General features: G+C 53.0%; 4 protein-coding genes across 4 annotated transcripts; 2 read left to right on the top strand and 2 right to left on the bottom strand.

Moving 5' to 3' along the window:
* Positions 1 to 163: 163 nt before the first annotated feature.
* On the bottom strand, positions 164 to 3687 carry COCSADRAFT_80034 (uncharacterized protein; the record flags this gene model as incomplete). Its single annotated transcript, XM_007697477.1, has 4 exons — positions 164 to 2754; positions 3274 to 3466; positions 3552 to 3572; positions 3658 to 3687. Coding segments are annotated over 4 exons (2835 nt in total), but the record flags the coding sequence as incomplete, so codon positions are not given.
* Positions 3688 to 3757: 70 nt separating this feature from the next.
* On the top strand, positions 3758 to 6280 carry COCSADRAFT_266635 (uncharacterized protein). Its single transcript, XM_007697476.1, has one exon. The coding sequence runs from the start codon at positions 3966 to 3968 to the stop codon at positions 6069 to 6071; it is 2106 nt and encodes a 701-aa protein (XP_007695666.1). The 5' UTR covers positions 3758 to 3965; the 3' UTR covers positions 6072 to 6280.
* A 966-nt stretch (positions 6281 to 7246) lies between these two features.
* On the top strand, positions 7247 to 9316 carry COCSADRAFT_32874 (uncharacterized protein). The gene has a single exon (XM_007697202.1). It carries the CDS (start codon positions 7514 to 7516, stop codon positions 8915 to 8917), a length of 1404 nt encoding a protein of 467 aa, XP_007695392.1. The 5' UTR covers positions 7247 to 7513; the 3' UTR covers positions 8918 to 9316.
* A 1574-nt stretch (positions 9317 to 10890) lies between these two features.
* COCSADRAFT_167176 (uncharacterized protein) lies at positions 10891 to 13677 on the bottom strand (the record flags this gene model as incomplete). The annotated part of the gene is made up of 3 exons (XM_007697475.1): positions 10891 to 11232; positions 11283 to 11704; positions 11757 to 13677. The coding sequence occupies 3 exons, from the start codon at positions 13675 to 13677 to the stop codon at positions 10891 to 10893; spliced, it is 2685 nt and encodes an 894-aa protein (XP_007695665.1).
* Positions 13678 to 14038: the final 361 nt, after the last annotated feature.

Below are 14038 nucleotides of genomic sequence, written 5' to 3'. Positions count from 1 at the left end.
CCACAACAACAAAAAAGGACAACGCTATGCTATGCTATAATATCTCCATATCCTTCCATCCCAGACGCTGGTAACGAAAAAACATGGTACTCGACGCCTAAACAAACATCCAGACTACGAAAAGGAGAGGGAAGAAAGAACCCAGCAAAAAAAGACAGCACGATCAATTCCTAATGCCCGACATCCACCGATCAATCTGATCTCTCTGTCTCGGATCCATGGGCGGTCCCATCATCTGTCCTGGCATCATGCCCATGGGCATTCCCATAGGCATTCCACCACCCATACCTCCCATTGGCATACCACCACCCATGGGCATCTGCATCTGCATGGGCATTTGCATACCGCCCATTCCGTTCATTTGCATGGGATTCATCTGCATGGGCATTCCGGCACCACCACCCATCATGGTGCTTTGACGCATGCCGCCACCCATCATACCCATGTTCATGCCCATTCCCATTGGCATGCCCATGTTCATCCCCATGCCCATGCCTCCACCCATCATGGGCTGTTGCATAGGCATGTTCAAGCTGGGCGCAGACATCATGCCCATGCTGTTCATGCCCAGCATACCTGGTAGCTGAGGCTGCGGCTGCGGTTGAGGTGGTGGTGGTGACGGAGGTCGCGCAGCGTTGAGTTTGGAGATACTAGCAGCCATCTGCCCATTCGTGATTGGGTTATGGGCATCCTTGTAGGCCTGGATCTTCTTGCCCAAAGGAATGTTGTCATCGTCATCATCCTTTTCCTTGTCGCCGATGCCTGGGACCAGAGGATCCATGGGTCCATAGCCAGAGGTCCGCCGATATGCCGTTAAACGTTGCTGCTTTCTTCGCTCCTCGTCGACAATGTTTTGGTGCAGAAGGCTACCCTGGGGGAGATTCGAAATCAATGCTTCGTTTGACACCTTGCGCGCTTGGTAGTGAGGATCAAGTGGATTGGCAGAGAGAATGTCTGCGAGAGAAGAGGCACCACGTAACATAGGACGCTGGCCGGCGGGTGGCATCTGGTCACCACGGGCCGCCGCCTCAGCTTGGAGGCGGGCGCGGCGCTGACCAAGAGTCTCTTCCTCTTCCTCCCCAGCACCTGGGGCAGCCGCGGCTTTGTGTGCATCCTGGGCTTCATCTTGGCCTTCTGAAACACCAAGTTTGCTCATCATCTCAGCCGCAAAATCACCGCTCACAGTGCTCTTGCGAACGTCATCGCCTAAGGCCGCATCAAGCTGTTGCTTCTCCTTTAGCCGACGCATACGCTCAGCCAGCGTCTCACCCTCCTCTTCCTCTGAGATGGGATCAGCCATGACGTCTGGAACCGCAAGATTCGGTTCATGGCCAGGTTGTCCGAGCTGAGGAGCCTGGCGAGGTCTCGGGTCAGCCCCACGAAGCCTATTTCGCCGACGACTCAAGGGTTCGTTGTCCTCCATTTCGCGTTGCTCAATCAGTCCCACAATCTTGCGTGGGGCATAGTTGGGCGCAGTTTGTTTATACAAAACACCAAGCGGTACATCGTCCTCGGAATCATCATCTTCTCCAGGGGCTTCCCAGGCAAGATTGACCTTTTTGCGGATCCTCCGCTGCTTCTCAGCTTCGGCTACATCGTTCATTTGAAGCAAAGTTTGGCGACCGTCAATCAGACCTTGATCCATCAGGGTGACGTAGTTCATGTTTCTTAACTTTTGCTTTGCTTGTCGCAGCTGAAGTTCAGCTAGCAAGGTGGTTGGTGCACCAAACTGGAGTTCTTCCTCTTCCTCTTCTGATTCTTCGTCCTCTTCCTCCTTATCTTCATCACTCGAAGTATCCTCATGTTCACGGTCATTGTCATCAGAGTGACGATTCGGGTTCTCCTGGGAATTTTGAGAATGGTCCAAATCATTTGCAGTATGAGGGCCTCGCTCTTCTTCATCACAATGGTCCAAATCGTCACTTAGGCTCATCCTGTTTTCACTTGCCTTGACCAGAAGTAGGTTCATATCAGCTGAACTATTGCGTTTCTTCAGTTTCTTGAGGCGTTCTCCATTTGCATTGTGATTGGTGTCGAGTATATTGAAGGAGCTTCGCCTCCTGGTTTGTTGTAGTGTTGGCGGCACTTCTGGCAGTTTGGAGCTCTTGCGTTTGTGATCTACACCATAAACCTCACGGGTTACATCGCCGCCAAAAGGATGGTCGGTAAATGCAGAGACTGGTGCACGTGCAGATGCATCCAATATGCTTTCGAGTGTGTTTTGAGCAGAATCACCTTTGACAGCAAATTCCTGCGAAGGAGCCGCTTGATTGTCGAAGTAAGCACTTGCCCGCAATTGAGGTGGTAGGCCCATTAAACTCTGTCTCGTCTTTCTTTTGTTTGGCTTGGAGGTCTCCACGATATTATCTGGATTCATGGGCATCGATTTCCTGTTTTCCGCCTGCATCGATTCAAGAAGTTGTGTCCGGCGCCGGGTTCTTGTATCACTGGGGGGTAGTTGTGACAGACGTTTTGGAAGGTTGAGCATTTGTGGAACAGGGGCAGGATAGAAGACCATGCCATCTTCAGGTGGTGGAGCGCCAAAGGACTGATGACCTAGATTGGTATCCATAAATGAGTGGCTGTAGGAAGATGGCCGGCTATGACGACGGCGACTGCGGGGCGATGATTCTGACTCTTCCTTGACAGTATCTGGGCAGTGGACACCATCAAAGTCTTGCCATAATGTGTGTGCTTGATGGGTGGTGTCGGTTGAGGCCGAGGTGGGCGGTCGGTCAGGGAGGTTGCGGTGGTCTGGATACTGATCGTGCATGTCTTCAGAATAGTGACCGTCAGGGTGCCTAGGAGGTGTGCCCGTCATGACGGTATTGCGCAAGTCTTCAGGTAGTCCATTTGCGACATCATCAAATATCCTAGTAAAGGACGAGACTTTTCGCTGTGGAGGTGATACTGAATCACGGTCCTCGGGGGGCGGAGCAGTTGGAGGCAGTGTGGGTGACGATGTTTGGGCAGCATAGTATCTTGGTCTGACTTTAACTTGCTCTGGATGTACAACCTGGCCCAGCCGTGACGCTTTTGACTCTGATCGCTGACGCTGGGTTGAAGTCGGAGGTTTGGGCAAGGATCCCGAGCGCAAAGAATCGGCAGGTGACGTGATGTAACCCCCTGGAGAGTAACCCCCCCATCGTGCATTGCCGTTCAGGTCGACTATAGAGTTGGCATGGGAACTGATGGAGACGCCGCGGCTCCTGTTGCTAAGACGCCTGGTAAGTTCTTCGCCCGTCTGGAGAGAGCGCAGCGAGGAGCGGCGACTGTCTGTCAGCTTGAGTTCCGAGTACGTCTTGCGTATCTCCTCCTGGAGGTCGGAGCCGGCCTCGCTCATGCGCTCGGCATGTTCCTCGAGACGCTCAATGTTGCCCAGGTAGGCCCCTTGCAGCGATTGCAGATCGGGGACTGGGTGACGGATGTCGACGTTGCGCTTATCGGGAGAGCGTATGGGTACGGGCTGCGAGGGTGGAGGCGTGGAGGCCATGGCGGACGGCCGGCAGCAGGGAGACTGCTGGACAATGGGAGTCGGTACTTATGCGTACCTGGTTGTCGTAAAGGGGAATCTGGCAATGTTTGTTGCACCGACACCGACATGGATGGAGGGTGATAGGGTCCCAACCAAACCCCTTCCAATAATAGCACGCGTACCAGCCAGGGTGACGCGACGCTAACCGCCTGCTTGGCGCGGTCACGTTACGAGCGTAATACTTGTACAAGTGCCTTAACTCCGCATCCCGCAATTTTATCCACTGCCAATGCCACCACTGCCTGTACACACCCGCGTCGTGGACACAGGGAGAATCGCAATCGTGTACTTTGTCTGAGATATTGCAAGCTCCTGCCGTGACCACCTGGCGACACGGCCACTGCCCTGTGCACTGCACGCGCGACGAGCAATCGATAGTTGGTTCCGTATACGATAAGACCAATAAATCAGTCTTGCATTCACCGCCACCATGGACGCCGACGGTGGCAAGCGGAAGCACAGCTTCAGACAGCAGCCGAACAAGCGCGCAAAGGTCGAGGATGGCAGCGCGCTCAAAACGGGCTTTGGCGCGAAGATGCTTGCCAAGATGGGATACAAGGGCGAAGGTGGTCTGGGAAAGGAAGGAGCCGGTATCTCAGAGCCCATCCAGGTCGTCAATCGCGGCACCAAGGGAGGCATCGGTTCAGTGGCGGAAAAGAGTGAACAACAGAAGCGTGAGGAGCGGCGCAAGGCTGAGGAGAATGGCGAAAAGTATGTCGACACGTCTGAGGAAGAGCGCGAGGAGAGGAAGAAAAGAAAAGCAAAGGCTAGAGGCGAGGCACGTACCGCAACTCCCCGGCCCAAGAAGACTTTGTACGAGTTGGAAGCTGCTGGAATGCATGTACCACCCGTACTGCAGTCCATCATCGATGCCACAACAGGCGCATCTACCCCTACTTCTGGCGTATCACTTCGCGGACCCGATATTGTTCCCTTCGAAAATTCGCTACAAGCACGCGTGCGGAGAGACCTGAACAGCTTCTCGGAGGCCTTTGAGCAACTACAAATCGAATCGCAGTCCATTCCACCCCAGGAGTATGCGCTACAGAAGGAGCTTGAAGCTTTGGAACGAAAAATGGACGAGCTTGAGGATCTGCATTCACGAATGCAGTCATTGCGTACTGGTACATTTGGGGCTGTCTGCGAAGGGCTCAAGAGTCTGCGCGCTGCATATCCGTCGAAACCACTACATCACGAGTCCATAGCTGTCATACATCCACACTTTTCCAAGGTCACGGCTTCATGGGACCCGCTCGAGGATGCGCTTGAAGATATGGCAGCAGCCTTTGCGGAACTGGCCAACATCATACAGCCTCGAAGCAGAAGAATCGTGTCTCAGGCCTACACCCATCCTTCAGAAGCATTGGTTAATCAAAACACGGTTGAAGAGGAAGATACAATCAAGCGTGGAACTACATCGGCATACGAATCTATGATGCTAAAATTGTGGCTTCCTACCGTTAGCTCAGCAGTGACACAATGGGATGTGAAGCATCCGCGTCCCCTGTTGCGTTTGGTAGAAGTATGGACACCGGTTCTTCCACCTTTTATAGGCAAGCGAGTGCTTGAACAGGTTACGCGGAAGCTATCGACTTCTATCCATGAGTGGAATCCTCGAAAGTTCAAGAAGAGCCCACACACGTGGGTCATGGAGTGGCTTCCATTCCTCAGGCCTGCAGATCTGGATCCCAAGGGATCTGGGCTTGTTGCTGAAATCAAGCGCAAGATTCGTCACGCACTGCACTCAATTGATCTCTCTAAGGGGCCACTACCCGGAATGGACCAGTGGCGAAGGCTTTTTGGCAAGGGCGAGTTTGATCACTTGCTTACCTCGCATCTACTACCACGCTTGGCAGCCCATCTACGAGACTACTTTGAAATAGACCCTAACGAACAGCAAGACGTCGCGCCGCTGAAGGCTGTATTTGCATGGAAAGGGCTGTTATCGAACGAGGCCATTGGGGAGTTGTTGCGGGCGCATTTCTTTCCCAAGTTTCTTGCAATTCTTTATCAATGGGTGTCGAGCGAAGAGGTGGTGTTTGGGGAGGTCCGGGCTTGGCTTGCGTGGTGGAGGAACGACGTGCGAAATGAACTGAGTAACGTGCCCTCTGTGGAATCGGGCTGGAAGAAAGCATACTCGCTTTATTACCAGGCAGAGAAACTTGGTGAGGCGAGGTTAACAGATCTCCCGTCGCCTCAGATCGAGAGTACTGGACCCTCTGTAGAGACGGTACGACCGGCCAAACCAATGAATAAGGAGCCAGTAGCATCTGCGCCGCCGGTACGAGAACGAACGTTCAAGGATACGGTAGAGCGATTTTGTGAAGAGGAGAATCTGCTCTTGATTCCGCTGCGTGAAGCACACGACCAGACGGCCCTGCCGCTCTTCCGCATCACGGCGAGCGCGACAGGACGTGGAGGTGCGGTGGTCTATTTCAAGGATGGTAGTGTGTGGGTGCAGAACAAGAAAGATAAGAGCGTGTGGGATCCGATAGACCTGGACGAAGTGCTCATTGCCAAGGCCGAGGGCAAGTGAAGCTGACGGCGTTATCGGTGTGCTCATGGAGACTTTGGAGTGGAAGATGCAATTGGATAGTGGGATTCTGGCAGGGTAAGCCTCTATAGCCTCTGATGGGCAGATATGTGTGCTAGCATTCGCTAATCCAGCATCGGTCTGATGCATGCCTAGGCAGTGATAGTGACATGTCGGCACGCAGCCGGGCGTACGTAGGTACGTGGACTGGGACTGGAAATGGAAGCGGCCGTCATCATGTTGACCACGTTGAGAGCACTTATTTCCCCTGACGACTTGCTTGCTAGTGACCCACCAGTGTGAAATCAGACGCGCGTAAGGCGTCCTCATGAGTTGCCGGAGGCTTGCATGAATCGTTGAAATGGAAAAGATACAGCCAATGCAGCGTGCGATAGCAGAAAGACGGCGGTGATGCGGGTGGTCAATGGGGGCCTTGGGAGCTTAGTACTGCAGGACGAGTCGGTGAGGCACGGCACATGATTGCATGACAACGTGGAAAATGTGACGAGGATTGCGGAGAATTTGCGACCCACGAGGCCAGACGCAAGCCCTGAGGCAATGGTGGACTGGCGAGATGGTTGATGATTGATGCTGGCACTAGTGTCATGGGCCGACGGTGTGCTGATTGGCTTGGCCGGGCGCTTAGAAAAGCTGTAGTCTGGCCAATAGGAGGGCGGGGGGGCATGAGCATTCTTCGACGCTGCAGGCACAGGGCACGCCGTTCATGCATGCGGACCGTCTCCTCCCGCCGACTGTGCCTCGAGTTGGCAGCAAGATCGCCCTCGGTCCTGGAGGCTGGGTTGCACTTGTTCTGTTTCAAGCCAGCTCGAGCATTGGGGGCGAGGCGGATAAACATGTTTCTTCGCTGAATGCTTGTATCGACGACCAACTGCCGACACATGCGGAGAGAAAGCCCATGGCCACGCCGGCACTGCGCTCATGCTCATACAGAAAGCCTCGTCACATCCTATTTTCGTACAGCCACTCGGAGAGAACAAGAGCAATAGATTGGCATCGCAAGCCATTGCATTTATCGGCCGCGGTCCCGTCTGGGCCTAGCGCGCATCCAAGCGACCCCGCTCCAGCGGCTGATTGAGTGCATCCACTGGACGCCTGCATGTCGCTCAACATAGCGCCCGCCCAATCACGCCCCGCCTTCTCGCTTCCAAGCCATCACACCCAGTCGTCCGCCTCTTGCGCCCGACCACTTGCAGACCGCTGATCAGAGTACTTACCCGCTGCGAATCCCTCTTCATATCACCATGTCGCCTCCTGCTACACTCTGCATTTCACCCGGTTCCTCACTGTCGGGAAGTGGGCAACCAACCTGTGTGACTGCAGCCCTAGATCATCGCTTATCCTGGCAGTGCGAGAAAAGATAGACGTACCCCCTCTCTTTCCTATTTCTTTGCTTATATTTCCTTGGTTCGATCCCACTCGGAGCCATGCTGGAGAGGGCTCTTCCACCAGCCCTGCTATCCCTCCTCCTTGTTGCAACTGGTGTTTCTGCTGCACCCTACGATTTCACCGACAACTATCGCGACCCCGCCCCGGCGCCTGAAGACGGCCCTCCTGCTTCATATCACGCTACCCGAGACAAGAGTGTTTTACCCTACGAAATCTGTGGTATCGTTGGCGGCTACGTCTTCACAGTACTTATTTGGGGGGTACTACTCCTCACTGTTGGCAGAAAGATGAGACGAAAGGCACTCGAGCCACCCAAGCAGCTGGAGCTGGAGTTGGAGAACAAGCCCACAAGACCGACCATCAAGACTCCTGGTCTCACATCACCGCCACTATCCGCACGATCGTGGTTGAGGAAATTCAAGAAGAACGACTCTGTTCCCAGCAGCCCCCAAAGCCCTGTCGTCCAATCGCCCAGTTCTTTTGATCAAAAGGTTCTCGACGCCCATCGTGACCAGGATCAAGCCGACATGGAGCGCCTCTATGCTGCCGTCATGGAGTTTGACGCAAAGAAACAATCCGCCAGAGCTAGTGTAGACGAGACAGAGCCTCTTCCACCGCCTACTGACCGGAGAAGACCGTCGGCCATCAGTGTCGCACGTTCTCAAGACAACTACGACAACCCTGCGTCTCCTGCTCGAGCCATATACCCTCCAGGTCACCAGGATAGACCGACAACCGCATCAAACACTCGTGACCGACTCCGTGCAGAACAACCAGCCCCTGCAAGCCCCCGCAGCATCCTCTCCAAGCGCTCGCAAACATCAAATGCTACGACAAGCAGTAAGAACACGCGCTTCAATCTCAAGAATCTACGCATTTCTGGCCCCATTGCGAAGTACCCTGGCGCAGATGATGATGATGAAGCTCGACGACCTCTAACCCCTCGCTTCTATGCACCTGGTGCTCCGCCCTCGCCTCCAACCCAAACAAACTCGCCAACATCGCCTTACGATGCCGACGAAAGCCTAGATCAAGTCCAACCACTACCTCACCCCGCCCCCCATCGCCGTGGAAGCTCGAATATGTCCAACAACCTCGGCCTCACCATCTCCACCCCGCCCCCACCGTCAAAACAGAAAACCGCCACATCACCTAACCAATCCCTTCCGCTCCGTTCCTTTTCCTCGCCCCTCAACTCTCCCGGCATCCAAACCACGGTGCTTGACCGCCGCGTCGACAGACTGGCCTTGGGTACTCCCAAGACCGGCGTCCCTTTTACACCCTACAGCCCTTATATGCCATTTACACCAGTCACACCCGTGACACCGCATCTGACCACGAGGCGCGATCGCAAGATGGAGAGGAAGATGGACGGAAGGAGACGCCGTGGCGGAGAAGAAATGGTTCAGACGCCAAAGGAGATTTTTGGCGATGCTTATTAGTCTTTCTTTTTGTTCTTAGAGAAATGCCCCAAAGATGAGGAGAAGGATGTATATGTGTGTATAAGGTAACTTGGGGTTAGTATCTGTTAGCGTTTTCTTTTATCTTGCATGATGACCATCTTGTTTCCTTTTCCACAAGTTGGAATTGGCAAAAGGATGTATACCCACCCCGCCTGATGGCCGGGTTGATGATGAATTTTTTATCTCTATTTCTTGTACCTATGTATGTATGTACGGTCTAGCGTTTCATCGCTCGTACGTGTGTGCAAACCCCCTTTTTTTCTTTGTATCTTTAGCTTCTTTCCTATCTTCAAGTAAAAAGAGTAGACAAACTCTATGATCATGATGAATATAAATCACTTTTGGATACGTTGGACATACCGTCATCCGACTTTTGGCTATATCTGTATCTTTGTTGCGAATGATGTGATATCATGTTCTTTGTATATTATCACTGTACTTTTATCGAGTTTTGGTTAGTTATCTAAAGTATGCTGATTGTGCATGATTGCTTTAGATAGAGACCAACCCCCCCTCCCCGAAAATAAAAACATACCTCTCAAACAGCCAAAAAAAAATCATAAAAGTAATCAAGACGTTGATGATTTATGTAAATAATGTTTTTGAAGTCATTTTCAGAAATCGTTTTTGGATTATCCTGTAGGTCCAGCACTAAAAACCTTTATTCCACTTATTCCCTACATTCACCTATCTACCAAAATAGAATAGTTAATCCTACTAACTATTGATATGAGTACATCGTCTTTCTTATTTTTTTTTATTTTTTTTGGTGCTGTATATTTCGATCTTCATTACCCTACATGAAGCAAACGATATAACTATTATTTTTCTACAACAAAAGAGATAGTTAATTTATTTTCTATTTACTAGTTACAGACATTAAATTGTTGTAGAAGTTAGTAATCACAGAATAAGAGTAACGCGTGATTAGATCTTGAAGATATATTTGCAAAGAAATGCAATGAATGCATACATCCCACCCGAAAAGAGAAAAAAAACCAATGGTTTTACACCCATCCATCAATGTGTAGTTATACATAGTCACCACCCGATCAAGAAACACCCAAGGGCAGAAAAAAAAACACCAATATTAACAGCGCTTGGTCCTATGTATAACCAGCCACGAAAAATTTGCATTACAAGTTCTCTTTTTAATTGACCTCGACACCTCACCACACCGAGCGCCAAAACATGGGTGTACATGTGCCAAACTAGCCCTTCCTTCTACTGCCTCCTCGCCCTCCTCGCTTCTACCCCTCGCTACTTCTCCTCTCTCCCACTCCTCGCGTCCTGCCCCCTGAACCACGAAGCTCCGACTGCAAGGATAAAAATCACCTTTTCCAACGCACCGGCAATACATTCTTGTTTCAAAGTCTAGCGAAGGCACGCGTCTCTCCGAACCAACCTTACTCGAAAAAGAAGAAGATGAAAAGAAAGAGTAATAGTAGTAGAGGTAGAAGAAGGGAAAGAATGCTGCCGCCTCACTTACATCATCTGAGCGACAGCCAAAGAGAAAATCCGAGTCTTGGTGAAGAAAAAAAAGGCAAGCCGAATGTGTATGAAAAACGAAAAGTCACGGCGAAAAAAAGCTGCAGCCGCTAAATGCAAAGATAACCCGAATCCGACAAATATCGCTTGTTGGCAGATGGAACGTTGTAATGCCGTACTTGTAGAATGGAAAACAAAAGAAATTGATAGTGGCGATGATCGGATGAGCTGGGATAACTGACGCTAGGAAATGGACGCCACAAACGCCGTGCGCTGTATCGAGAGATTCCCATGAGCCTGGATTGCACTGGAGCTGAAGTCAAGTTTTTTTTACCACTTGTGGTTTACGCAGGAGTATGTTCAGATGTAGTTGCATGGTCGTTTGTGCATGGTATTGCGAAGAAAGCACCCGGAGGCGGGATATCTGCATTCCCATAAGTTCCGAGCTTTGTCGTTTTCCGCTCTCAAAAGTTTGCTAGTCCATTCCTTGAGTGGCGTTTGCTAAAGCGCTTCCTACCCTTTACTGAGTCAGTATCGCCTTCTTTGCGAAGATGGCCATGGCGGGAGGCGGGAATGTTCACGCCCTCGAGGGCAGAGTCAGCTCCCAACGTACTGGTGGGAGTGGTGTGGTTTGAGACGAGCTCACTCAGACTTGCATCAGCAGAGTACGAATTCGATATTGTTTGTGAAAAGGCATAGTCCCGAGCTTGGTCAATGCTATCCAGCCATTCTTGAGTAGAGTACTTGCTGCCCTCGGGATCGCTAGTGGTGCTTTTCGTGTCTTCGAAGACGTACTGCTTATCTCGCTATAATTTGTCAGCTGGGGTTGCAATTCTGGAGGATGTCTACAACGTACCGTTTCTACGAGCCAAGCAGTAAGGCCCTTGGAGTCCTGGAACGATCTCCATGAACAGCCTGCTGAGAGCAATGATACCTCTTCCTTGAGCTTCTTGTCGTTTGTGCCTGCCGCGCACATCAGAACGCGAGCGTTGGACGTAATCATTACGAGCCGCTGTCGCTTCTTGACAGTATTGCCACCGAAAAAGCGCGAGAATTTCTTGGGTGGCTCCGCTGGCTCTTCCTTTGCGCCGACGACGTGACCAGGAGGATGCTGTGTGACAAACATGTTTCCAAGCTTCAATATTCGTTCGTCTCGTTTTGTGAGGACTGGAGACCAATCGATGTCGAGCTGAGAGGGAGGGGGTAATTCGGTGATGAGCCGTGGCTTTGGTCGCGCCGGGGGTTGAGTGGGAGCTGTTGCTGCGGGTGCAGAGGGTCCTGAAAGGATGTTAGTTGCTTTGTTGCCTTTGTATGAAGGGACCGACTATACCATTAAGCTTGATTGGTTCTTGCGGGGGCGCACTGTAGGACTTGAGGCGCGGAGCCTTTTGCTTCCACAGCCCCTTGCCCCATTGGATCCCATCAAAAAAGGCATGATTCTTAATATGCTCCATAGGGAGTCGTGTCAATGGATCCAGAACGAGTAATCGCTCAACCAGGTCTTTTGCTAATGGAGGGAAACCGTCTGGAAATGAGTATTCGAGTCCGACAATTTTCTGAAATGTCATGTATTCGTTTGCAGCCTTGAACGGAGGTCTTCCGGCAAGTAATTGGTAAATGATGCAGCCAAAGGCCCAGAGATCGCTCGCTTTGCACGCGTTCTTGTCAGTTAGTAGTTCTGGCGACACGTATTCCGCAGTTCCCACAAACGATTGCGCGCGGTCCGAATCGCTGGTATCCAGAGGGTCACCACTTGCACTTGACCCGACACCATTTGATCTCTTCTGGTCTAGTATCTTTGCTGTGCCAAAATCCGTAATCTTGACATGCATTGCATCGTCGAGGAGGACATTCTCGGGCTTCAAATCTCGGTGTATTACGCCCTTGTTGTGCATGTAGTCGATTGCGTCCAGTATTTGGGCTCCATAGAACCGTGTGCACTCGACGTCAAATGTTCCCATCTTCTTGAGGAAGCCGAGCAATTCACCACCAGATGCCAAGTCGAGGACAAAGTACAGTGAGCGTTCGTCCTGGAAGGTGTAGTAGAGTCGGACAATGCCAGGGTGCTCCGTCAAGCGGTTGAGCGTATCCTTCTCAATGTTCACGTATTTGACCTTCTTCTCCTTAATGATATGGCGCTTGTCGAGCACCTTGATTGCGTATTCGCGCAGTGTCTGGCGATCTGTTGCTGCCAAGACGGTACTGTAGGAACCTTCGCCTAATGTCCTACCAAAGTTGAAGTCCTTGACGCCCTTCTTCACCACGCGGGTGATTGGCCTGCCATTCTGATCCAGGTCCTGTCTGGTGCTCACAGCGGCGCCCCGCTCTTTCCACTCCTCGCTGCTTGAGAGCGGCCCACCCTCAACACTGTATGGAGAGCTGGATAATTGAGATGCCCCAGGATGGTGTGCTTCCATGGGCACCCGCCGCGAGCTTCTCCGTGGCGGGAGAGGCCCGTTGATGGCCGACATTTGTGCCGACTGGCGGTAGGGGTCCCGTCTGCTGTGCTCTCTGGTGGGCATGGCACCCGGGGCGACTCGCGAGCTCGCAGTACGGCGAATGTCTGTGGCCATTGCGTCGTCGTTGTAACGGTATGTGCCAGGGGCAGTGGTGGACGAGGTGGAGAGGTTGGGATGCTGGTACATGCTCGTGGACACGGGGCGTTCTCGCATGGGCTGCGACGTGGGCACAGCGCTGCGCTGCTGCTGCAGCAACGGGGCGGCGGCGTAGGCGGGATAGACAGCCTGGTGCTGTGCTTGCTGGGCCAGGGGCATCGACTGGCGGTGGGACAGGCGCGGCGAATGCGATGACAACGACGACGTCTCTGCTAGGGGGGAGGGAAATGCGGCGGGCGAGCCCGAAGATGACGAGGCATAGGCATTGTGATTGACGGAAAGCGAGTCTGAGGCGGCGGGCTCCTCGTCTATGGACGCGTAAGAGGAGGCGGGGTCGTACGAGGCGAGGGGCGAGTGGTGCTGGGGGTGCTGAAGGTACTGCTGCTGGTGCTGCTGCCTGTCGGTAACGGTGGCCGAGGACGAGGCGCGCGAGGGCGGTAGTGGTGAAGGTGGTGGTGATGCTGATGCTGATGACGACGCGGGTTGCGGGAGCTGCGGCGGAGCGTCTGGGGCATCTGAGGGCTGGGGGAGCAGCTGGGGGTTGGGGCTGGGAGGCGAGGGAGCGTCGTCGTCCTCGTCTGGATTGGCAATGCGCAGTCCGCCGAGCGTCTGCGACAGGCTCAGGTCGCCATTCATCGTGGCGGCCGGTGGGCTGCACTGGCGGTAAACGAGCGAAGGGTTGCAGGTAGCGAAGGGACCACCCGCGGCGCGTCAAAGGAGCCTCGATTAGCGTGCGGGATACGAGGGTGCAGCGGAGGCATGGCAGGGGCCCCAGAGGCCGATCGATGGGTTGGGGGGGGATTGGGACGAGATGCGGCGAGGTGAGGTTCGTATGGCGCTGCTGCTGCGGCTGCTGCTCTGGCCGTGGTGCTCCAGACGCTCGGTGATGCCATGTCTCGGCAAATGGCTGACGGCCTGACAACACCTCGACGACACCATGCTCCGTCTATTCGTCTATCCATCTCTCCAACCATGCACACCCACCACACCCGCCAGT

Source organism: Bipolaris sorokiniana (genome assembly GCF_000338995.1).
Source record: "Bipolaris sorokiniana ND90Pr unplaced genomic scaffold COCSAscaffold_2, whole genome shotgun sequence".
In the NCBI taxonomy this organism is placed as follows: Eukaryota; Fungi; Ascomycota; class Dothideomycetes; order Pleosporales; family Pleosporaceae; genus Bipolaris; species Bipolaris sorokiniana.
This window is presented reverse-complemented; position numbering and strand designations above follow the sequence as displayed.

What these genes read in the sequence shown, in the direction of transcription:
- COCSADRAFT_266635 (XM_007697476.1), top strand. Translation starts at nt 3,966, where the DNA reads ATGGACGCCGACGGTGGCAAGCGGAAGCACAGCTTCAGACAGCAGCCG.
- COCSADRAFT_32874 (XM_007697202.1), top strand. Translation starts at nt 7,514, where the DNA reads ATGCTGGAGAGGGCTCTTCCACCAGCCCTGCTATCCCTCCTCCTTGTT.